This window comes from Taudactylus pleione, unplaced genomic scaffold (assembly GCF_031769625.1).
Source record: "Taudactylus pleione unplaced genomic scaffold, aTauple2 ptg000189l, whole genome shotgun sequence".
NCBI classification, from domain to species: domain Eukaryota; kingdom Metazoa; phylum Chordata; class Amphibia; order Anura; family Myobatrachidae; genus Taudactylus; species Taudactylus pleione.
The window spans coordinates 3452784-3477843 of NW_028284591.1; the positions used below are offsets into that span (position 1 = coordinate 3452784).

The 25060-nt window shown below is 44.6% G+C and overlaps 1 protein-coding gene across 4 annotated transcripts in view; it reads left to right on the forward strand.

The window, feature by feature from the left end:
• Nucleotides 1-374: 374 nt before the first annotated feature.
• NEDD4L (NEDD4 like E3 ubiquitin protein ligase) overlaps nt 375-25060 on the forward strand; it is a 438826-nt gene continuing 414140 nt past the window's right edge. For all 4 annotated transcript variants that reach the window (XM_088476471.1, XM_088476472.1, XM_088476473.1 and 1 more), the window contains exon 1: nt 375-1108. In XM_088476471.1, coding sequence (XP_088332597.1) covers nt 1064-1108 — 45 coding nt within the window. In that variant the 5' untranslated portion in view covers nt 375-1063. The remainder of the gene's footprint in view (nt 1109-25060) is intronic.

The window sequence follows — 25060 nt, forward strand, 5'->3', positions numbered from 1 at the left end:
TGCCAGGATCCTTGCGTGCCTTATTTTTCCTTTTAATAACAACTCAGGTCATCAGGTCAAACATTATCAATCACACGTTATACAATCCCTTTCTTTTGAAAAAAAAACAATGGTCTGTTGTTTCCATTTTATTAGGACTCAGTGTCTCAGTGCTCCAAAATAAAAATATATATATTTTTGACTTAGTACAATAAATATCCCACTCTCATAGGCGTCTGGTTTGTGCAGAAGAAAATGCCTACGTTTTCAAAAGCTCCAGACTATGGTAATGACAGGCTACATTATGTCAATGTCTTGTTCTCACACCTTTTCCTTCTGCCGCTAGGGGGCGCTGTTGTCCTGGATAAAGTGATTCTCTGCCGCCAGATCAGAGGATGGGAGGAAGTGGGTTTATTTGTGATCTGTAGGATGTTTACAAAACAACTGGATACAAAATTGCAGAGCTGCAGAGTTCCCTGAGACCAGCGCCCGGGGATGGACACAGTATATCAGCAAGAGCATTGCATGTCTGCCAGGGACAGGGCAGCCAGCTCCCTGCATATGAGCAGTGGAACTGGTTTGCATTATTATAAGTTGCAATAATAATTGTACCGACGATTGCAAAGTGCTTGGACAACCGAACCTCGCTGCAGCTTGTCCCCTGCTCATTGGGTGCCTCAGTGCCTCATCTCCACGCCTCTGTGGGCTGGCGCTGGCCTCCTCCTGTTTGCAATAAGCCGGATAGTGTAGGGCAGGAAGGGCTTTCCAGATCCTCCTCCTTCCATGAGTCTGTGGGATTGTGTGAGAGCTTCTACAGTACAAGCAAGGAGAGATTAGCCCAGGCAGCAGCAGCACAGGGGCTCTGCAAATATCCATCAGTTTTGGGGTGTGCACCCGCAGACACCCCCCCCCCCCCCACAAGGATTACCCATTTGTTGGAGACCCTAGGAGACAGCCCGATTGACCTTTGCTTCTGGGAGGACTCACCTGTCTTATTGTCACCCCTCTCTCTGGACATATCCAAGGGGACCCCCCCTAATTTTATTCCTATGAACAAGGGTTTGTAACCCACCTCTGCGATCCCATGGCGACTGTGGTTGAGCCCATTTTCGGGCTTTCTGAGGATGAGGTGAGTCCTGGTTCCCCCATCTGCTTGTGTACTGTGGAAGACCCATTATTGTGTACCCTGGTTAGTAATAGCTACTAAAGTGTGCTTGGTAAACTTCAGGTGTCATTATGTATTTGACATCCTGCCCAGTGGAGTGTGTGAGATTGAGAGGGACTGTAATAAGATTGTATCAGTGGCCTGTCCAGGTCCAGCCAGCCATCCACTCTGTAATTATTCATTATAAGTTCTTTTGATCTGTTGGGGATTTGCAGTGATTGTGTGAACGCTGGCTACTGTGTCTGATTAAACAATGGTGTTTTATTAAAAGTCACTGGGCTGTGTAGAGGTTTCATTAGATGCAGGTCAATAAGTTCCTTGATCTATTGTCCTGTGGAGGTGTGATGGGTGTAATTTGGACTGTAGCCCACATGTTTATAGCCCACATTGCACTTTATCCAAGCGGATTTGGGTAACAAAGCCAGGCCAGGTTTACCTGAATGAACCGAACTCTGTAAACAGAGGTGGCATTCACCAGATCTGAGGAATTATTCTCCACCAAGAGGGGCAATTGTGTTGATCTCAGTTTAGCATCTCATAGGTGTGTGTGTGTGTGTGTTGATCTCAGTTTAGCATCTCATAGGTGTGTGTGTGTGTGTGTTGATCTCAGTTTAGCATCTCATAGGTGTGTGTGTTGATCTCAGTTTAGCATCTCATAGGTGTGTGTGTGTTGATCTCAGTTTAGCATCTCATAGGTGTGTGTGTGTGTGTGTTGATCTCAGTTTAGCATCTCATAGGTGTGTGTGTGTGTGTGTGTTGATCTCAGTTTAGCATCTCATAGGTGTGTGTGTGTGTTGATCTCAGTTTAGCATCTCATAGGTGTGTGTGTGTGTGTGTGTTGATCTCAGTTTAGCATCTCATAGGTGTGTGTGTGTGTGTGTTGATCTCAGTTTAGCATCTCATAGGTGTGTGTGTGTGTGTGTTGATCTCAGTTTAGCATCTCATAGGTGTGTGTGTGTGTGTGTTGATCTCAGTTTAGCATCTCATAGGTGTGTGTGTGTGTGTTGATCTCAGTTTAGCATCTCATAGGTGTGTGTGTGTGTGTTGATCTCAGTTTAGCATCTCATAGGTGTGTGTGTGTGTGTGTGTGTGTGTGTGTGTTGATCTCAGTTTAGCATCTCATAGGTGTGTGTTGATCTCAGTTTAGCATCTCATAGGTGTGTGTGTGTGTGTGTGTGTGTGTTGATCTCAGTTTAGCATCTCATAGGTGTGTGTGTGTGTGTGTGTGTTGATCTCAGTTTAGCATCTCATAGGTGTGTGTGTGTGTGTGTGTGTTGATCTCAGTTTAGCATCTCATAGGTGTGTGTGTGTGTGTGTGTGTGTGTGTGTGTGTGTGTGTGTGTGTGTGTGTGTGTGTGTGTGTGTTGATCTCAGTTTAGCATCTCATAGGTGTGTGAGATTGTCCCTGTCTGGAGAACCCTGCAGTATTATTCAGCTAAACTGGTGTTTCAACATGACACATCTCACCAGGGGAGTGTCAGTGTCACTCCCCCAGCATGCAGGGTGGATCACCTGGGAATTACACATCCATGAGCTCCGCAGCAGCCCAGAGATAATGCAATTTTGCAATCATGTTACAGTAGTTGCTAACAGACTGTAGATCAGGGGTGTTAGCCTATGTAAGTGAGGTCCTTGGGCTTTACCAGGTGGCATATACAAGATACACAGGTGTGGAGAAGATTGGTACATTCCTTCCATCTTTCTGTTTAACTTTGCAGTAACAACGTGACAAAACACCTCCTCCCTCTATACCTGTGTATATACAATGTTTATTAGTGCTATATAGAGGTTTACAGTTAGTAGACAGTGCTCAGATCTGTGTATGGATTGTACTAATTTTAGGAAGAATGTAACAAGCAGTTGTGGGTGTGTTTGGGGTAGACAGTACTCCCAGACATGCTGGGATTTGTAGTTCCACCACAGCTGTGTCGCCCCCAATGGCTTACCTTACCTGTAAATTAGAGGTACACATTAAAGACAGAACAGGTGCTAGCAGTATGGTCTGTGGTTATGCGTCTCTCTATATGTATAAATAGAGTAGGAGCATTGCTCTGTATAGTACTTATAAATACTTCAAAATGTGCTATCTGGATTAAATAATCAATAATCTGATCTCTGTGGAAAGGAATGACCTCCCATTCTTTGTGACTTGCATTATTCCCATTCTTGTCACTTAGACCAGGCACTGGTTGGCAGGGCGAGGAATGCAGGCTTTCTGCAGCAAAACAAGGCTGGATTCAGGGAGAATAATGATCCAGACAATTCCACGATTTCATGAATATACGTTACCCAGAGCTGAACACTGGATAATTCATGGTAGAAGTGGGACTAGGTTAAGCTGCCTTCATGTTGGTTTCCTGCTTGTAACACTTGCTACACAAGTCCTCCTGACAAATAGGAAATGCTTTCTGCAGTAATCACCCTGGGGGATGCGATAAGAAATTCCACAATGGCAGTTTTCTAAGGAGGACCACAAGTAAGGTCCATTGGTGGCACATATTATTTCAATGCTGTACATTTGCTTTAATTTTATTTTTTTCATAAAAGCATTTGTGTATTAAAAAAAAAATAAAAAATAAAAAATAAATATATATATATATATAATCTATCCATCTATCCAAAGACAATTATGTGTGTTCTGGTTTATGGTTATGACTGCTGTCCGTATTATAAACTAGGCTTATATAAATTTTCACTCCTTTTATTGCTGCTGACTTCAAATCTTAATTTTTTTTAATCAGTTTTATTTTATTTTTTCATTATTTTTTTTATTCGGCTTGTATGAAGATTGTCAGTGTTTAGTTGCTGGGGGGTACAGTACAGTAAGTGATATATACTGCAGATTTATAGGTGTATGCCGCTCCACCAGCCAGACCTCAAAGTGCCTCGGAAAATTGCATTAACCTTTTGGCAAGGATGTCTAATTATTGTGTCATAGAGGCTCTTGGTTAATACATCTCTATCTGGCAGGTGTAAGTGTCCTGTTGCAAAATAATGATACAATGTTCCACCAACTTCAAACCTTGTTGTATAGAATGCAGAGATTACTTGCTAAATATTCTGTGTGAGTGTATTTCTAGATCTGTTTCCTGAAAATGTTAATTAGATATATTGCTGCATTGCTGTGGCGAGTAAATATGTTTAATCTTCCAGTATAATGAGTCTTACAGTGGGTCTGTTCTCACCCTGCCACCGACTATTATTATTAATAATATTGTCATTTATTATTGTTATTTTAACAGTCCTTTCTTTAAAGATGTACTCCTATATTCTATTCTTCTCTTTAAATAAGTTTGCTGTGTGGAAAATGTTTGGTTATGCAATCACTAAACTGAAATGTACTTGCATTTCGGCACTCAAGCTTGTTCATTAGGAGAGGTCTCTGAGGGGACCAAGATGAGCATACTGAAAAGTTTCCAAAGCCTCTCTGCTCAGCACGTCATATGTTACAGTATGTGACTGTGGTTGCCATGGTAGCAAATTTTTTGGTCAAGGTAAAGCTGAAGAATTTATAGTAAAAGAATATAAACCTAATACCCACCCCTTTCGGTATCTGACAATCGGGCAGTCCCAGCAAAATCTCTTCTGTCCGTTATGATTGAACAATACAATTATTGACGGTGCCTTGGACAATTTTTCATGGATAATGAAAATCGAACATTGTTGTTCCATACTCGAAAACCAGTGTTTACTTCGTATAACAGTGTCATAATAGCCAAAAGAAAATAAGGAAAATTAAAGGGGCACCACAGCCCCCGAGCATCAGCCATCCCACAAGGTGTGTCCGGTCTGTCTGTTATGATTGAATGTCCTATAGGCCCGGTTACCTACACTCCAGGATTTTATGAGACTTCTGATTTTGGGAGAGTGCTCACAGGCTCCTGGGAGAGTAGACACCTGTGATGTCGTTGCGTCACTAAGGCCTCACCCACGTAACGTAATAGTGTGAATTGCAGATTTATGGGGACTCCTGTATTTTCCAACGGTGTAGCTGTTAGCATCACTCCCTCCATACTGTTATGTAACTGTAGTTGGATGCTGACAACCAAAGCAGTAAGGAGGAGTTTGAGGTGACAGTTGTCAAGAAATCGTCAGCTGGGTGGCTGGTTCTTTTACTGCTGGAACCATAACAGTTATCCAAAAAGTTAAAAACCTATTTAATTACAAAATATTTGGAAAGCCCTTATCATTTGACGGGATATGAATGAACAAATATATTTAGAACTCCCTTTTATTAAGTCAGTATTGCTGTATGGGCAAGGTTAAATTAAGTGTGAGGTACATCCACGCTTCTGTGTATTACAGATGTGTCCACATACATCTATCCTCCGTGCGCTACAAGTCACGCCACACATAACGCGGGAGCTCCCTTTGACTCTGTAGCGCCGAGCGTCTTTTGTGCGACTTTTAACATTCAAATGTGTCTTATTCGCACAGCGCTGCAAACATATATCACAAACAGCGTATGCTGATTAAAATGATATGCAGCATGCCTGTGTTCTGTGTGTGACTGCGGGTGTATCTGCTGACACTGTAACGTAGCATTTTGCACGCAGATACACCCGCAGACGCACAGAGAACATCGCATCACTGTGCGACTAAGACGCATTTGAAGTTAAAAAGTCGCACAAAAGATGCTTTCCCAAGCAGTATACTACTTAGACGCATGGCGCAAGTCTCCTGCGGGAACTCTCGGTAAAACTTTATCAATGAAAGCAAAACGCATTCTGCATCTCGCCATCACGCATCAACAACTAATATTGTCAGCACTTTATTTAAATCTGTCGTGAGAATCTGCCGCTTTTGTTTTAAAATAATAATTTTAAAGTTCAGCCTGTGAATAAAGGCAAGACCCTTATTTTCTTGCGTGGCCCCCCGGGGCAGTTGTATGGTGTAAATGTGGAATGCCGTCTTCATGGAAAGAGGAAAGAATATTTTGGAATACAGGTTGTGTGGAAGAAGGGAATGTGCTGTTGTCATTGTATATCTCTGCATTGTGAGAATTCTTCCAATAAAAACCGGCGTTACTGCTTTCAGTCGGAGAATCACTTGTCGTTCTTGTCATGAAGTGCTGTCTGTGTTGGGTTTTTGTTTTTTCTTAAGTTTGAGAAACATACAGGAAAATTACTGACCTTTGTCTGCTTTGCTGAGCGAAGGCTGAAGAAACAGGTAATTCAGAGACCGGCATTTCTCAAACACCTGGCAGGGAAATTGTTTGAACTTATCAGGTTGAATCGGTGGCATCACAGAGCGTTCAGTCTGCATCAAGTCAAATGGATCGATTTATTGCCTCGAATGCCAGCGTTCTCCAAGATGGGGAAAAGAAAATGCCTTTAATTATACTGCTAACAGTAATACCCCTTCTAATTGGAGTTAAAGACACACATCTTATGTTATACGCAATCGTTAATTTGCAAAAGAGGGGCGCTCTGTGATAGCTGAGGGTCATTGCCATGCAGGGCCATTGAGACATCCATGGGGCTCGGGCACTGATGGGGAGGTTACAGGGCCCGATTCTGATTTGCACGCAGGTCTGTTTGTGGCCACATTCGGAATGTGGATGGCAGCGCCTGTAATTTAGAGTTACGGCGCCCAGTGCCGGCCACGCCTCCTAAGCGCATGATGTCATGCCACTGGGGCGCAGCTGCCAGAAACCGCAGCAATGGCACTGCCCGGAGCATCCTCGGGATGCTCCGGTGACTGTTATGGCTGCAGGCTGCTGTTTGGAACGTCCGGGCGGCACTGCAGCTGCGATTCTGGCTGCAGGTTGTTGCTGTTTAAACGTTTGGGGAATTTTTTTTTTTTTTTTTACACCTTATCGGTCCAAGATGAGTTTGTTTTAAACTGTGTAGACAACAAAAAAGAAAGAAATCTCATAAACATGACAGCTAAACCTTCTAATTATGAATTTGCCACAGCACAGCCACTCCGTGTACCAAATGTATTGCTTGGTCTCTTCCTTGGAGCCCCTATTTATGAGGACCCCTGTACTGGTAAACTGATAATGATGCCCAGGAGAGTATTCTCCGTGCAGCCAATGGCTGGCTGGCAGGGGATCTTTATCTGCAGTATGTATTTGGCAGTGGACTAAGCGGTATACAGTATATGCAGCATATGGCTGTTAGCTGTTGTGCATTTTTCCAATGTGTTGGTGGGTATCTGTACTGGCTATAGCTGTCAATGTGGTTAAAGGTGCGTATCCACTACATGAGAGTGGAACGACTGTACGTTTACTACATCGTACTCGTTCATCATCCTGTGCAGTGGATAATGTGCCCACACTGAACGATATATCGTTCCGTGCAGGCAACCTCCCTCATCCCCGAACATGCACAACCTGTCTATCGACAGGTTGGCCTGCATGTTCAGGCGATGACAAGTGCCGGCAATGAACAGCGGGAGCGTGCATCGCTGGTCGTTGGCGGCATATTCACTGCACGCTTAATGAACGATAACGTTGTCATAATCGTTCAATTGCTCATTTTTCTTGTGTAGTGGATACGCGCCTTAAGACTTTGCAATGTATCCTTGGAGATTACAGTGGGGGTGATTACAGTGGGGAGTGAACCGAGCCGGACTAACAACAGGGTAGCCAGTGCCCCCATGGGCCCCAACGCTTTATCATTGAGAGGGCACGCCACTGTGGCATAATGTGAACTGGGGGTTTTGGTTGGCATAATGTTAATTGAGGACACTACAGTGTCTCTAACACAGTGGTGTCAAACTTGGGCCCTTCAGCTTTTGTGGGACTATATATCCCAGCATGCCCTGCCACAGTTTTAGCATGCCCTAATAGCAAAACTGTGGCACTGCATGCTGGGATGTGTAGTTCCACTGCAGTTGGAGGGCTCGAGTTTGACACCACTGCTCTAACACATCTGTGATGCTGGGAGTATTTAGACATTATGATTTTTAATAACCTCACCAGTGTATCATATTGACAGTTTTATTGACAGGGATCCCCCACAAACCTTAATCCGGCACTGGGAGTGATGAGCGTTTGCTAGGAATGATCTAGGCCTCTTTATGAAAGGATACTTTCTGAAGTAAAGCACACTCACTATTTTGCATAACAACAACACCCATTAAATTTTATGTCTCCCAAGGCTAATGTTTCCCGCTAGGCTGTTTCAGCCGGCCCCACCCACGGGCTGCAGTGTCCTGCGATTGGGAAAAGTTGCGATTTTGTGCTCACGGCCGGTGATTAGTTAGGGAGTTACGTTATGGATATCAAATGGAGATCAAACGGAGATTAGTTACGTTATGGAGATCAAACATTTTTGAAGAAGTATTTTTTTCAACATAAGGGTGATGTGATGGTCAGGAGTCTTCTAAAAAACAGAAATCTGAAGAAGCGTTTTGTTTTGTTTTGTTTGTTTTCCTTTTCTCTTTTTTTTTTTTTATATGCAAGTTATAAGATCTTGGTTAGTTGTACCTTGGTTTGTGTCTTCAGACTATTTATTTAATTTATAATTCTGTACAGTAATGGACTACCATAGCAAGCACTGACACAAAGCACATGATTTATTGAGCAGTGAAGCTTTGGAATGCTTCTCTGAGCTCTGTACTGTAACATTCTCCCCCCTCCACCTCCACATGGCATGTTCAGAGAAAATAGCTGACGTGCGTGTGTATGACATGCAGCCACACTTTATGCCAGGGGTATTTAACATTCAGCCCTCCAGCTGTTGTGGAACTAGACATCCCAGCATGTCCTGCCACAGTTTTGCCATTAGGGCATGCTAAAACTCTGTCAGAGCATTCCCGGGTCGTTTAGCTCCACAACAAATGGAGGGATGCATGTTGAATATCCCTGCTTTATGCCATCCAGAGAGAGTTTCACATTTTTAGGAAGACGACAGAGAAAAATGACTCCAGATATTTGCTGAAAGGTATATTAACTTGATATTTTAAAATAAATAGCTCGATGTGTTGGAAATACTGTTTTCAGTGGTTGCTGGGCAACGATTTCCTAAAAATGTCTAATACGTAGGTATTTATAGAATTTGATATGGTGAACGAAAACGTTATCTTTGATGAGGGACTTCGGCGGGGAATGATGGGGGTGTGCCATATGGGTGTCAGTGATGAATGTTGGGGAGTGATATAATACAAATTCCCATATGAGGGTGAGAACACTATAGTGCTTGCTCAGCTGAGTAATCAGGGGATACCCTGTCTGATTCTATGCCATCCCGAGACTTCAGGTATAGACGTGCCATTGTACACATCATGCTGTGTGTCATGCATAATAGTAATTTGTTTCAGGTGGTTAGTAGTGTTCCTCGTGTTGTCTTGAGCTTCTTGGCCCATGATGAATCATTCCTGGCCTGGACGGAATAGAGTGGGCAGAATTTCATTCCAACTGGTCGCCAGGATCTTAGCAAATGGTTTCAAGTCAGATTTTATTAATGTCATTTAGCAGTAGGAGATGTACAAATTAGGGCCTCTGGGCCTGATTCAGAGCCGGACGCTCTGACCAGAGCGCTCGCTCTGAATCAGGGCCCTCCTACCTAAACTTGGAGTGGCCTCTTAGACGCTCGCATAGCTGTGGGTTACCACCGCCAGCTTATGCGAGCGTCCATGATGATGGTCGCGATGGTCAAGACCATCACGACCATCAGGCTTGCGACGAGACCCTTGCGGTAGGGTCTCGTGGCCGCAAGCCCTGGAGTGATTTCGTGCGCATGCGCATTTGCGTACCATCGATCCGCTTGCGAGCGTCCTGCACTCGCAAGCGGGTCTGAATGAGACACTCTGTCTTATATGGAGCTGATCACTCCTCTGGCACAAGAGCTGGTACAGTCATGGGCATCAACTTCCAATGATTGCTTAAAAATTTAACTTTTGTTGCAGATGTAAATGTACCCCACCCATCACCACAACCCAAAGTGGAGAAAAATAATACAGAAAATCAGAACACTAGGACTAGCGGATGCATTTTGTGGTGTGAACACTGGGCCTGATTCAGAGCCGCTCGCAAAAAGCGAGCGCTCGCTCTGAATCAGAGCAGGCTCTTGTTTTTTAAGTTGCTGCCTCCTGGCTGCTCGCATAGCTGTGGGTGACCTACGGTAGGGTCTCGTGGCCCGCAAGCCCCAGTGGACTTCCTGCTCTAATAGAGCAGGAAGGCCACCTACTGCTATCACGAGTGATGTCAGTAGGGCCGCCCACAAATGCAGGAACGCCTCCGTTTGCTCAGCCACCCCCCCCTCCCCGCCTTCCAAACGGGGCGAGCTGCCGATCAACATCGACAGCCGCCCCTTTTGGATGCGAGCGGCAGAGCGAGTGATTTCTCGCTTGCTCCGGGTCTCACGCACGCTCACTGCCTAACAATCGACCCGCTTGCGAGCGGGTCTGAATCAGGCCCACAGTTCATGAAAGGAGCTAAATGTAGAATCATAGAGATATTGTAAACTTCTTTTTTTTTCTTGTAAAGCTGAGTACACACTGGTGCAATATCTGCCCGATATGTCGAACTGGTTACAGTTACCGTTTGTTAGAAAGCTTTATGTTGACTTAAAGATTAATATACATATTTGTGGTGGATTCAATACAGTTTAGGGATAACGCCTCTGCCAGGTCTATCTAACCTTCTGTCCTCCTTATCGCCTCCCCTTTAATGGGGTTATTATTCATACTACGCTACTCTCCTCTCCTGGGTTCCTCCTCTCCCTCAATCCTTTTAGATAGTAAATCTCATGTGGGTGTTTTATGTTTTACGATTCCCCTAACGTCACCAGTGATACCACTCTGTAAAGTGTTTGTGTCTATTTTTTTTGTTGTTGTTTACGATCAATTTTTATTACATGTTTCTGCAATAACGGCAAGAAAGATGGAAGGACAGAGGCTTCCCATGTGTTTGTTACCATGATGCACAAACGGCTGGAGATGGCTGGGACACAAAATCCATATTCCAGACGTGGGTGCAGCGCAGCCCCATGTAGGAGCGTAGACTCTTCTGGCCAGCGGCGGTGCGTTTCTGGTGGTTTACGGATTAGGATGATCGCTGCATTTTTTGCAGCTTGTGTTTTTTACCCTTCCTTACATATTCTAGTATGTTCCGTTCAGTTGTCCTCAATGTATTGCTCACACATACCGGGGCAAACCTTTCACATATTGGGGGAGATGCACTAAGCCGTGGAATGGGATAAAGTACTGACCAATCAGCTCATGTCAGTTTACAGGCTGTGGGGTTTATGTATCAAGCAGTGAAGAGCGTGGAGAAGTTGCCCATAGCAACCAATCTGCTTTGACGTAGCATCTATCAAGTACAGTCTATAAAAATAATAGGTAGAAGCTGATTGGTTGCTATGGGCAACTTCTCCACTGGTCCACTTCTCTACGCTTTTCGCCGCTTGATACATAAACCAATGTATTTGAGAAATGACAGTTAGCTCATTGGTTGGTACTTTATTACTCTACAAAGCGATGTGCATCTCTCCCATTGGCTGATGTTCTTCAACCTAACAGCCTTCCAACTGTAGAATCAAAGGCTAGTTCCACTTTTCTGTTATAGTTCCTGCACCTTAGCTGTGGGTAAAGGACTCAAGTAGAGGCCTTTATCAGCCTTCTCTACTGTTTTTTATTATTTTGGCGGTTGACGCAATGGTCTTGTTATACTAATGGAGGCCGATAATTAGCGATGTGTAACATAGGGCGCTGCTTGCCGATAACTCAGAATTGGGCCATCAGTTGGGGAGAACCTGTGTTTCCCCCCCCCCCTACCTCTCAGGGACCCTTACTATGCTGAGGATAGTGGTCCCATAACTGGGACCCACAGATATAGTGAATTGAAGTCTGAGTGCTTCCTCCCAAAATGTTATTATCCGTTTCTGTAAACTTCATAGTTGGTTTCAGTGAAGATGTTTGAAGCCTCCTAAAGAGGGTAGACGTTGCCCATAGCAACCAATCAACATTTACCAAATACATTCTATAAAATGACAGGTAGAAGCTGATTGGTTGCTATGGCCAACTTATCCACCATTCAGAGACCTTGATACATCTCTCGCTAAATTGTAAAGGTGTTTTCCTATGGTGTCAACACATTGTCATTTTCTACAGTCATCTCCTGCTAGTCTGGGATGTTCTCCGTTTTAATATGAACATGAATTAAACTACCTGCAGCCAATCTGGTCTGTAGAATGTTCACAGCAGCACAGAGGTTTCGGGAGTTGAGTTTGACGTCTTTGTGGGAGGCTGTGACCTGTCCACTTCTGCAACTGAGTTAGGGCAGGGCTGCATGTGGCCGGGGCGTATGATGAACGGAGGCAAACAAAAAGCGCGTCCGAGCGGCTATCGGCGCATCGAGCTGCCTACCGCCGTAAGCAGCCGAACATCGCAAATCATTTTTTAAGTCCCGCTTGCTGCGTGTTAAACAGCCTCTGAGTACATACTGTACACCTGTCGCCTACATGTCACAGACATTGTAAGGCCTGGGCCAATATTCATTAAAGGCGGCTGATCCAATCAGAAGACAACTAGTTACATTGTTGAACTGGAAAGTGCATATTAAATTTAATAGTGTGTGTTCTCAAAACTGCCGGCTCCATTGTGTGTCAGAGTAAGTTCACAGGCTCCCAGCTATTAGAGAACCAGCATTTCCACTGAAGATACTAATGAAAAGCCTGAACCAAGGACACTGAGGAATGTAGACTAATTAAACAACACAGGCCATTTACCATAGGTACAAACAAGGCTGCAGAGCCATAGACCTCATGTATACAGTGAGATGGCAGTTTCCACGTCTAATTTACATTTACAGTTTGAAACCGTATTGCTTTCTATAGAAATCTTTATTAATACCATATGGTTATGTTCACCATAGAAAATCTAATTTCTTCCTTGCCTCATGCACCCTCCTCCTCCTCCTCTTCCTCCTCCTTCTCTTTTTGTCATCAATCTGTGATATAATGCAGTTGCTGCCTGAGACCCCCCCTCCCCCTTCCACCGTCTTCCGCATGCACACTTCCTGGGACCACTGCTGCATGTGACCTCTGCCCCATTTACCCCCTGCTGCCGTGGACCTCTGCCACCCCCTTCATATCCCCTGCTGAGTGGGACCTTTGAGGCCTGGCGCCTCTGACCCCACCCCCTGCTGTCGGTCACTTCTGCCCCAAACTGCCACTGTTGCCTCGGACCTATGCCTCCACCCTCCACTTACTGCTGCCTGGTATCTCTGCATCCAAAGCTAACTGTGACCTCTGCTCTGCCCCCATTCCCCTGGGGCCTCTGCCCCCATTCCCCTGCTGCCTGGGGCCTCTGCCCCCATTCCCCTGCTGCCTGGGACATCTGCAGCCATTCCCCTGCTGCCTGGGACATCTGCAGCCATTCCCCTGCTGCCTGGGACATCTGCCCCCTTCCCCTGCTGCCTGGGACCTCTGCAGCCATTCCCCTGCTGCCTGGGGCATCTGCCCCCTTCCCCTGCTGCCTGGGACATCTGCAGCCATTCCCCTGCTGCCTGGGACATCTGCCCCCTTCCCCTGCTGCCTGGGACCTCTGCCCCCTTCCCCTGCTGCCTGGGACATCTGCAGCCATTCCCCTGCTGCCTGGGACCTCTGTACTCCCACCCCCTTCTACCTGGAACCTCTGTACTCCCACCCCCCTCCTGCCCGTCCCCAATGTCACCGTTGCGTTGCCTGCCTGCTCCACTACCTCTGCTGCTATTAGGTCTGAAATATTCTTGCTCTCCAGGATTTGTAATCAGTAATTCCTGGGGGTAGAGGCGAAAGGCCTACCTGGGGGCTTTATATCACCATAGGGGTAGATTTCCTTTTGTGAAAACGCATCTCACAATAATAGTCTTCATGAAAGCGAATGACCACGTATATTGATGTTTAGTTCCCTGTTCTAGAAATATTACATTTCATAAACTGCACAGCCAAGACAGCAGATTGCCTAATCCGTCTTTCCACGGAATATTGTGTTCATGTCATAGCCCATAATTATTGACCTACACAGGGAAGATCTGGATAATAATAATAATAACTTCTATTCTCAATAGTGTTTTTTTTTTGTAAACTGCGTACATTTGTTTGAACTCTGGTTGGTTGTTTGATTTTGTTGGTTTGTTCTCATTTTATTTATTTAAGATTGTATCCAGCTTCAATGTGATGATTTCGCCTTCCTGGCGTACAGGTTCTGCAAGCGTTACTGTGCTCAGACACTTAGTACGACCTCTGTGTCAAGTGATGATAGAAACTTGTGCCTCCAGGCTGTCACAGCCTAAAAATGTCAGAGGGGCAAATCTGAGAGAGAAGCCGGGGCTTCGACCTGGCTTTTGAAACACTGGTCAATTCCCGGTCCCAGGCCAGGACCACCATTCAGACAGAAGATGAAATTGCTGGGTCAAGTATTGGGCCTGGCAATTTGCCGGATCAACCTGGCTCATTGTTCTGTGTGAAAGGGTCAATCCGGGTTGCAATTCCCGGGACTCTTGAACCAGGTTGACCTTTTCACACAGAAAAGGACCCGGCAAAAGGTACAAGCAGGCAGACAGCTAAGAGGGCCCTGCTGACAAGCTTACACTCTATAGCAGGAATGGCCAACCTGTGGCTCTCCAGCTGTTGTAAAACTACAAGTCCCAGCATGCACTGTTTCAGTTTTGCCATTAGGGAATGCTAAAACTGTGGCAGGGCATGCTGGGATGTGTAGTTTCACAACAGCTGGAGAGCCACAGGTTGGCCAGGCCTGCTCTATAGGGAAATCAGAACCTGATACAGGAGAATAAGTGCTACCTATAGCATGTTGGTCCAGCCAGATTGCAGAGGCTCTTGCTGGACTGTATGGTTCAGTCACACAGCAATGTTGGGCCTGGGATCAGCGGGATGTGTGAGTGTAGGAAGTAAACATATGGAATGTTATGTGTGGACTGTATGCAAGGGATGTAATTGGGTAGAATAGTCTACGGAGGTTATGTGGGTGGTTCTGGAATTTTATTATCTTTCTTGAAGAGGTCAGTTTGTCCCATTGTTGAAATTAGGAATTCAGAACATGCGGCAAATACACACCCAGTGATCGCGCTGAGCGCAAAAAATTGGGTCCCAGGCACCCCCCACTTCAAAAAAATTGGGCTCCTACTCCATGGTTTCTGGGTCCCATCTCATATTATGTTGGATGGGGGCAGGCAGCAGATGGGACAGCACTCGGAGGCAAGGAGGGGGTTAAGGGTAGGCCGTACTGGGGTTAGGGAGGAGGTAAGGGTAGATAGCAGCTAGGGCAGTACTGGGGGCAAAAGGGGGGTTAACGGCAGGCAGTACTGGGGTTAGGGAAGGGGGTAAGGCTTTTTAACAGTTAGAGCAGCACTGGGGGCAAGGAGGGGGTTAGCGGCAGGCAGTACTGGGGTTAGGGAGGGGGGTAAGTGTAGCTAACAGTTAGGGCAGTACTGGGGCAAGGAGGGGGTTAGCACCAGGCAGTACTGGGGTTAGGGAGGAGGAAGGATAGATAGCAGTTGGGACAGCACTCGGGGGCACGGAGGGGGTTAAGGGCAGGCAGTACTGGGGTTAGGGAGGGAGTAAGGGTAGATAGCAGCTCGGGAAGTACTGGGGGCATGGAGAGGGTTAGTGGCAGGCAGTACTGGGGTTAGGGAAGTGGGTAAGGGTAGATAGCTGGTGCAGTACTGGCGGGCAAGGAGGGAGTTACTTACTTTTGAGCGATGTCCCATGGACTGTGGGGAGAGGCCGTCATGCTGAAAAGTCTGTGGCCTGGGAGTCTGCACATAATAGGAGGAGGGGCGCAAATGCTGGCAGCCAGACAGAGGAACTTGAAGCTGCGGGGCAGATGGAGGCAGAGCGGGCTGGGCAGTGGTGTACTCTGTGTCACCTGCCCTGGACCCCGGTGCTGTTGCTGACGCCTGGGGTTCAACACAAGTCAAGGTCTCAGTGGTCTTGGCTTTCTCTCGGTTCCCAGACTCCTGCTCTGCTCTTACAGGCAGAGCGGAGATGGAGGCCGGGCCCCAGAGATCAGCTAAAAAAAACAAAAACAAACGCTGATCAGGATCCAGGGACTGGTGATCGGTGCTCTTGTGATGTCCTCTGGGGCTCCGGTCATCTGGTCTCCCAGCTCCTGTACTGTGACCCCAGTCAGCTGCTGCATAGAGCAGCTGACCGGGATCACAGTGCAGGATGGGAGACCATAGGGCCCTATGTGTAAATGAGCAACTTCACTGCTAAGAGCATATACCCTATCTGGCCCAAGGATGTATCCGACTCCTTGCGAGTTGCTGCAGTGGATATACTACTACCAGAGCAATTCTGTATTGCTCCGGTGCAGGGACAGCTGCTCCAAAAAGCATCTGTGCCCTCGAGCCCTATCACTGCTGATCCCGCTGCTAATCAGTAGCGGCGGAATTTTGCACTGCCGAGTTTGACCCAGTTGTGTTACTGCGCCGGCATCAACTGAGTTCCCACATGCATAGGTTCAAGCTAATTCCTCTCAGCCACCCAAATGTTTCTCCTTCCTTGTCGCATAAGGAAAGCTCTGTTGAGGCTACGTTCATGCCGTCTATGCTGAGATAGGTGCAAGAAAATTAATATTCACTAATTTTTTTCTTGTGTAAAGTTAAAAAAATTTAAAACCTGCACCATCCTTTGCCATGCTTACGAGGTCTTACGGGTTTTAATGGATAGTTTTTGCCTTAAAGGGCCACCAAACCTGAAATACAAGTTGATCTCATTTGAGTAGTGTCATATGTGCAATATTCAGAAGTTTAACCCTAAATCGCTTCGTAGTCTGCACTGTACAAGACAAAGACCAGCCAACCGTCCCGCGAGGTGCCATGACTTCTGACCGCCTCTTGGCGAAAACATACTTTGGCTGAATAAGGAATTATTTCATAAGGAATGAAAAATATGAGCAAACACCATTAATGTTCTTAAAATAGTTACTTTGGCTCTCGCAAGAGAACAGAGTTTACAGCGTTGAACACCGTCCATTAACAAAGACAATGCTTACTTTAATCTGCCGAAATGGGAATATTTTATTTAGTAAAGCTAATCTTGTGACATTGCTCTGTGTAGTGTCGTTCTTTGACATTTTACAGACCGCCCCCAACAATCCCTCCTTCCTCCCTCACATACCTGGCAGCACTCTGATATTTGGCTGACACCTGCAGTTTGATTGCAGAGTAAGGTCTGTAGCGTATCCAAACGGAGGGGAGGCTTGTCAGCCAGACACAGTCCGGATTAAGCTTTCTTAAAAAAATTTTTTTTTTAAAATTGCACGTTCTGTAGTCTGACAATAATATCCACCGCTGAGTTCTATAAAATGTTATTGAAGCTTGCACGGTAACCAACTGTCCCTAATTTCCAGGTGCAGATCTCAGGTTTTAAATGTTCTTGCTTTGCAGTACAATAAAATGCATTCATTTTGTTTTTTTTTGCATTCACTACATGTAGCTAATGTTTAGTCTACAGGGAAAAATGAATATTCTAAATTTGCATGAGATTTAGTCCTCCAAGGTCATAAGGGGCCAGTGGGGCTGATGCATCCGACTAGTTTTGCATTCAAACCCCTGACAACAGCTGTTCTCCAAGGATTGTTGTGTTTATTAAGTATTGGGGGCATGTTTTAGAAAGCCAGCATATGTCAGGTATCGGTTGCTAATTCAGTCCCTGTAATTTTTATGGGGACTAGAGTTGACCAGAAACAATCGTTTTTTTTTATTGTGCCGTACCATCGATGATTGGGGAAGGTCCGATGGTGGGAAGTTTGCAACTGGTTGTGTTCAATTTCTGTCACTGGGATGTTTACATTAGGAGTATATTGAAAGGTCAGGTTTTCCAAGAGTTGGGCTGCTGGAAGCCGCCACCAGACATTGTTGGGAGATGGGGGTTATATAACTCCAAAAAGGTATATTTACCAAACATCAGCTTTTCAAAGCCAACGAATCTCGGCGGCTTTGAGCGCTATATTTAAAAGGGTTTGAAAATCCGATGTTTTAGCAAATATACTCCCATGTGATACTCCATGTTCTTTTGCAGAGCAGTTTTTTGTGTTGGGCGGTAAAATCAAACAATTCTGTTGATGTTAGATTTGCCCGGAAGCAAAAAAAAAGAGAGCAATATAATATGTGTAGCAAATCAATAAACGTCAAATGAAGGTATAAACCCATTTTTGAGAGGATACATTCCAGGTAAAGAGAGAAAAATATACTGGATGTTTTTTTTTTAATTTCTTGCATATTATACAAGAGTTACTGCTCAGGGTTACACACAGCAGCATGGGCGTATCTATAATGAGTGCAGGATGTGCAATACACATGGGCCCGAAGGTCTAGGGTGGGCATCCATACCTTAGCAGGCATCAGCGCAGACATCACTGGGAAAATGGGGTGGACGCCATTTTTTCCCGAAGACCTGCGCATTAGCAGTAGACTCTAGAACAGTGCCAGTCTACTCGCCATCTGCTCACGGGCCCATCCATCTCTTATACTGCCCCTATGGTGACTCTATCTGCTATTTTCCACATATTGGGCGGGATGTACTAAGGTTGCGGTGACCATTCCGCCAGTCACCGCAACCTTACTAATCGCATATGTACTAACATATGCGATTAGTATCGCAAAGGACAGCTCTTGCCACATGTCACATGGTTACATGTGCCGGAAGTCCCGGGGCTCCTCCTCCTCCTCCCTGCACCAGGAAGATGATTAGGAGGAGGAGACAGAGGACCAAGGAGGCGCACGGGCCGGAGACCATGGACAACAGGTGAGTGGGGGCCAGCGCTGGGCGAACAAGGCAACGCCAGGTTTTTCTGGCATTACCCTCCGCGACGAAAAAAGGGTTGGTGGTGCTTAGTACATATGGAAATGCGGTAAAAACCCAGAAAACAGGGTTTTTACCGCATTTTTCCTTTAGTACATCCCGCCCATTACCATTAATTTCAGAAATGCGTTGAGCTAATACATTTATTCAGCTGACCCCCTATCTGTAGTAACAAGTAATATATCAGTGGGCCTTTTTAACCCGTGTTGCAAGCGGTAACAAACTGACCTGCCAGGGAAGCCGGGAGACGCTGGGTTCTGCAGCCGAAGACCCGGGTGGTGGGGAGGGGGGGTCGGGAGTTGCATGTGGCCCATCACTGACCCACTGTAGACCGACAACTTGTAGATTAAATTATTTTTTCTCGGTCTATACCAATCGCAAGTCCCCATGTATTAAATTCCCCTATGTAAGGGATCTGCATGTTTTTCCGTGTGTATCCCAATCACTTCTTCACTATGACATCCAGACATCCTGCAAGAAAGTTGATGGAACGTCCTGTGTCTCACTTCCTCCCCGTGTATTTCCTTTTGTTAAATAATATACAGTACATTATTCAAAGCCTGTGTGCACAGTTGTATTTCATGCTTTTTATGTATCTTATGGGGGAGATGTATCAAGTCTGCTAAAGCCTGGAGAAGTGGTCAAATGGAGACGCTACCTATAGCGACCAATCGACTTCTAGCTATCATTTATCAAGCGCATTCTATAAAACTAATGATGGGTAGAAGCTGGTTGGACAAGTAGAAGGTTTAATACATCTCCCCCTTTATCTTGCTGATGTCCCTTCTGCGTAGATAAAAATGTGACCCCTTTTTATAAATGTTTATTTTAAGTTTATGCACGAACTTAATATTCAGTAAAATATTTTGGCAATGTCTATGCTTCTGCCTGAGAGTATTCATCTGTATATGTGCCCTGCGTAATGTGAGCTGACGAGTTTCATGTTACTGTTGAAAAACTATTCGGCAATCCCCAATATTCGTTTGAACCTCAGAAGTTGGTGGAAAGTTTTAGAAACTCATCATTTCTATCAGGAAAGTGCAGAATATGTAACAAACCATCAAGAAGTAAGCACTTCTATAAAAAAAATAAAAAATGAACACAATAAAGCAAATAAAAACAATGCATTATACAACCTCAAACCTTATGGTGCCCCTCCACCAGCTGACCTCAAAACGACTGCGCGATTACGACATTGTAATCGTGCAGTCGTTTGTCAGTCTGTGACGAGCCTGCACTGAACGAGCAGTCGGTCAGTGCAGGCTCATCAATCATCTGCAAACATGCTCAACCTGACGTTATCATCAGGTTGTCCAGCACGTTTACCCGATGATAGACGTCTAAACGACCAGCGAGAGCGCGCATCGCTGGTCGTTTTAGTCATTTTTGCAATGATTGAACGATATTGTTATCGTTCAATTTAATCTTCTAGTGGATGGGCACATTTAAAAGAGAATCGTTGTGCAGAGCAAAATGTGTATATTTGGCACTGGATGACTGAGTTTTATATTTATTTATATATATATATATATATATATATATATATATATATATAATAAATGACATTATTTAATTTTTTTTTTATAAATAGAGGGGTCTGCGTTGGGAGCAAATCAAAATCAAGCAAGTAATGTTGAACAAAACCATGTTGCAATGCTAAGGGTTGAAAAAAAAACATTACATTTTGTTTTTTGTGCATGTAGCCCACATATGCTGGACTGCTTTATTTTTTACTTTGTAATTTAAGGTGCCCGTCCACTAGACAATTAAGTTGAGTGATTCAATCGTTTGCAAATCGTTTTAAAAAAATGACCAGCGATGCGCATGCCCCCTGGTCGTTTAGACATCTATCATCGTGCAAACATGCTGGTCAACCTGACGATAACGTCAGACTCAGCATGTTTGCAGATGATTGATGAGCCTGCACTGATCAGCTGCTCGTTCAGTGCAGGCTCATCACAGACTGACAAACGACTGCACGAGTACAATGGCGTAATCGTGCAGTCGTTTTCATGTCTGCTAGTGGATGGGCACCTTTAGATCTGAGTTTGATCACGTCCCTCCCAAATCTAAAACTCTTTTCACTTTTTTACATCTGCCCCACCTGCAGTGCAACATGGTCACTGGTTTTTTTTGTTTTTGCTTTCACCCAGGGCACAGAACACGCACAGACACCCTCACCATCAGTACTAATGCCCACCACCACTGCCTCTACTCACTCTCCCAACAGAACCGTGAAAGTGCCCAGTGATCATACAGATATTTCACACTAATGTAAATTTGACACTTTCTTGCACTTTCAGACGTCCGTCTGCATCTCGGTAGGAATTATGGGATAGTAAAGTTAAGGCTTACAGCAGCTGCTGACACTAGACCTTGAAAAGTCCCGGGGGGAGATGTATCAAACTATGGAGAGAGAGAAAGTGGAGAAATTGCCCAAAGCAACTAATTAGATTCTCTGGGGCCTATTCATTAAACGTAAAAATTCTCTGGAGATAATTAGCTTTAGAACTCTCATGGAGTTCTAGCTAATTATAGGTGGAATTCATCATTCCACCTCTCCATAAGTATCTATTCCGAAAAGCTGTCATTTTTGCGATGACAGCTTTTCGGGAAATAGATACTTTTCCCTGCCTACACTACCTTATCGCATCTGGAAACAGTGCTGCGCATGCGCTGTTATATCTGTAAAACCAGCGCATGCGCAGCACTGCCTACAGATGCGTTAAGTTTCGTACCCCCCCGATCCCCCACCCCCCTCCGCTCACCTTCCCCCCCCCCCCCGACTTACCTGTCCGCGCAGCAGCCTCCGGCTCCGTCCTGCTGGTCTGTCATGTGGTTTCCCAGCAGACCACATGACAGATTAGAAAAAAAAATATTTTTTTTTTCTTTTTCTAAACTTTCTTGTGCTCTGCTGGGGAGCGCACATGACAGACCAGCCTCCGGAGCCTGAGGATGGAGCAGTGCACCGGAGGGACTCGTCGGGGGACCTGCACACGCGGATACAGGTAAGTTTCACCTGCTATTCGCCACCTCACAGTGCTGAATAGTAACTGCATCAAATTCCGAAAATTGATAATTTTTGGAATTTGATGAATACCACAATTTCCACATCCCCATAGTAATGTACTAATGTATGGGGAGTGTGGAAATTAACGCAGGGGAACTTAGCAAGGAGATATCTGTGATATCTCCTGTGTTAAGTCTGTTCATGAATACCAAAATAACGTTATTTAAGGAAAATGTCCTTAAAAACGTTATTTTAGTGTTGATGAATAGGCCCCTCTGTCATTTATCCAGCACAGACTTTGAAATGACAGTTAGAAGCTGATTGGTTGGCTTGATATAGGCCACACCCAGTATTACATACTGTATATTATTGTGGAACGATATAGGAGAGAAAGACAGGGAACTATAGGTCCAAAAGTGACCTTGTAACATAATGGAGGCAAAAGGCATTTTGAAGTTGCTTATTGGAATTCAAACCAGCTGGGTGGGTCAGCTTGCATTTAGCAGCAGGGGTTACATTGTAGGTAGGCTGTTGCATTGTTATGGTATGTTTCTGTGTCCTGACTTATCAGGGTGTATTGGGTATTTTGGTGGTGGTTTGGTGTTTTATTCTATTGTTTCTAGGGCCGGGAGGTCTCTTGCTTTTTCAGATGCTCCCACCAACCCTCCCTTTTTTGATTAGCTGACGGCTTTTTTGTTTTTGGTCCTGAGGACGAGGTACACTACTTGCCAAGGCGTGGGTTAGGCTGATTCTTCCCCACAGAGGTCAGCGACACCACCAGACCAGGTTGGCTTCTTGTGTGTAATTGGAAGGGGAGTTTGGATACCATGAGTGATTCGCGGTGGGCTGTTAATTGCCCCCCCCCCCCAGCTAGAATGTGAGTTGGGTGATGGGCTGGCAGTTGACCTCCCCACATCAAAACCACGGCACAGAGCAGCAACGCTCCTCTTACTGGGCACCCCTCTGGGTATGTGAGGTAAAATGAGCCATGCTATGCCGCGGCTACCAGCGTTTCCTCACCGTTCTGATGGCACATTGCAGCCTTCCCTTTCAGTTGAGTTGTCCTCTGTTATTCTAGGGCAGCGATGGGCAAACGTTGACCCTACGCATCTTCACCTCTGCCCACCTCCTTCCTCTCTTTGACAGGTTTAGAATGGCTGCTGATATGTCATTACAGATGTCTTTTTATTTGAATGTATTTTTACCTTGTTACCGACTTTAAGGTAGTTTGTGGTACTTTGATGGATGGAGGGCCACCCAATGCGGATCCCTGAAGTATATTACATTTTCGATCACTGGTCTGGAGTCAGAAAGATGCAAAGTTCTCGCTTTTCCAACCAGAAACAACTGTTAAAAACACATAAATGATAATGTGCTCGCTTTTACCATCCGGAAAGCGCCATCCATCCTTCTGATAAAGGATTCAGGAACTTTTGCCACAAATATATACGGCGACGCTAGAAGGTGGCATCCACAGCGACACTAAACGCTCTGTACAGTCAGGTTCATTTACTCAGCACTTAACCTGCCAATATAGCACTGTTTATATTTGTTAAGTAAACCATCTAAAAGCTGTAACGATAGGATGGAGAAATCGCTTTCTGTAACCACAGAATTTATTGCAGCATAAAGTCGTGCAAAGCGATCTACATCTGTTTCCATCTTGTCACATACAAACCGAGCAAGGTCAGGAAAGTATTGTGTGCATAAGGAACATCATTTATTTATGATTGCTGTCTATTATTATCCCTCAGAAAAAGGGCCAAAAATACTGATGGGGTTAAAGTACATTTTTTTTTTTTTTTTTTTTTCTAACATTGATGCTTATCTAATAATTGTGTAAAGTGCTTACATTTACTCTTCGCCGCAGGAAGATATCCGTTTATAGCTGTCACTTCTCTTTAGAAAAGCAATGCTGGCGTCTGGATGACTGCTGTGGCTTAGTGCACTTTTATGCGCTCTTATAGCTATATAAATAAATCTCCGTTACTTTCAAATCGGCAATATTATAAAGTTGTTTTTTTTTTTTATTTTAATGTTTTTGTTTTTTTATTTTAAATGCAGTGATTGTGACAAGAGAAGCTACACATTAAATGCTTCCGAACACTTCTTCCTTTTATAGTTGACTAATGTATATATTATGCAGAGAATGTATAATGATATTCATGTCACAGAATGTTACTAGCTGTTGTTAAAGTTTATTATTCCTCCCAACGTTCTTCATATACTGTAGACCTTTTAAATCACACTCTGAACTGCCCAAACCACACCCCTATGCTAAGGTGATCCACTCCTAAATCACCCATTTGGCTTGTCTAAATCTGGATTGTTGGTTAGAGCAATATGTTAGGGCTCTTTTGCTCAATGCTATCATCACTGTTATCATTCACTATTGAAATTATTATTAAGATTTTGTCACAGTGAAAAATATCCAACTCCGTTTATGCTTGCAGCCCGCTAATTGAACCCTCCCCCCCCAAAAAAAAATTAAATCAAATGCTTCGCTTTACAAACACCCCTTTCATCCCTCCGCAATATATAATTATATTTAAGCTTTTGCTGTATATTTTAGTTCATTGTAGCCTGAAATTGCATTAACAAAATAATTCAATGGCATGGGGAACGATAACGTTTTAATCACAAGCAGTGTCCCCCTTTTATGTTGCTCACGACCGTCCATAGCTCCATTTTACGTGTAGGTGCAAGCGTTAAAAAATAAAAAAAAATCTGTTTTCAACAGCAGTAGGCTTTTTAAAAAAATAAATAAAATTAGGTCCATTATTGATCTATTTAGTAAAGGGCATATTTATTAAGATATGGCGTTATGGCTGGTTTTCTATCACTACTTGTTGCACTCGTGGTAATCGACTCTATCGTCACAATTTATGAATAGAATAGTATCTGGTCAGCTGAGTGATACTTGGTGGTCCTGGTGAGAGATAACTTACTGCTAAAGGTGCATGCACACGTAACGATTTTTTGAACGATTTAACTATAATAATCGTTCATTAAATCGTTCAGTTTCTCAGTTATAACGATGAACGATAACCGTTCATGCGCGTTCCCGTTTCTAGTTCATCGTCCATTTCTGACTGACCAACTTAACGATTTTCATTAAGGGAAGGAACATTTTTCGTTCATCGTTGA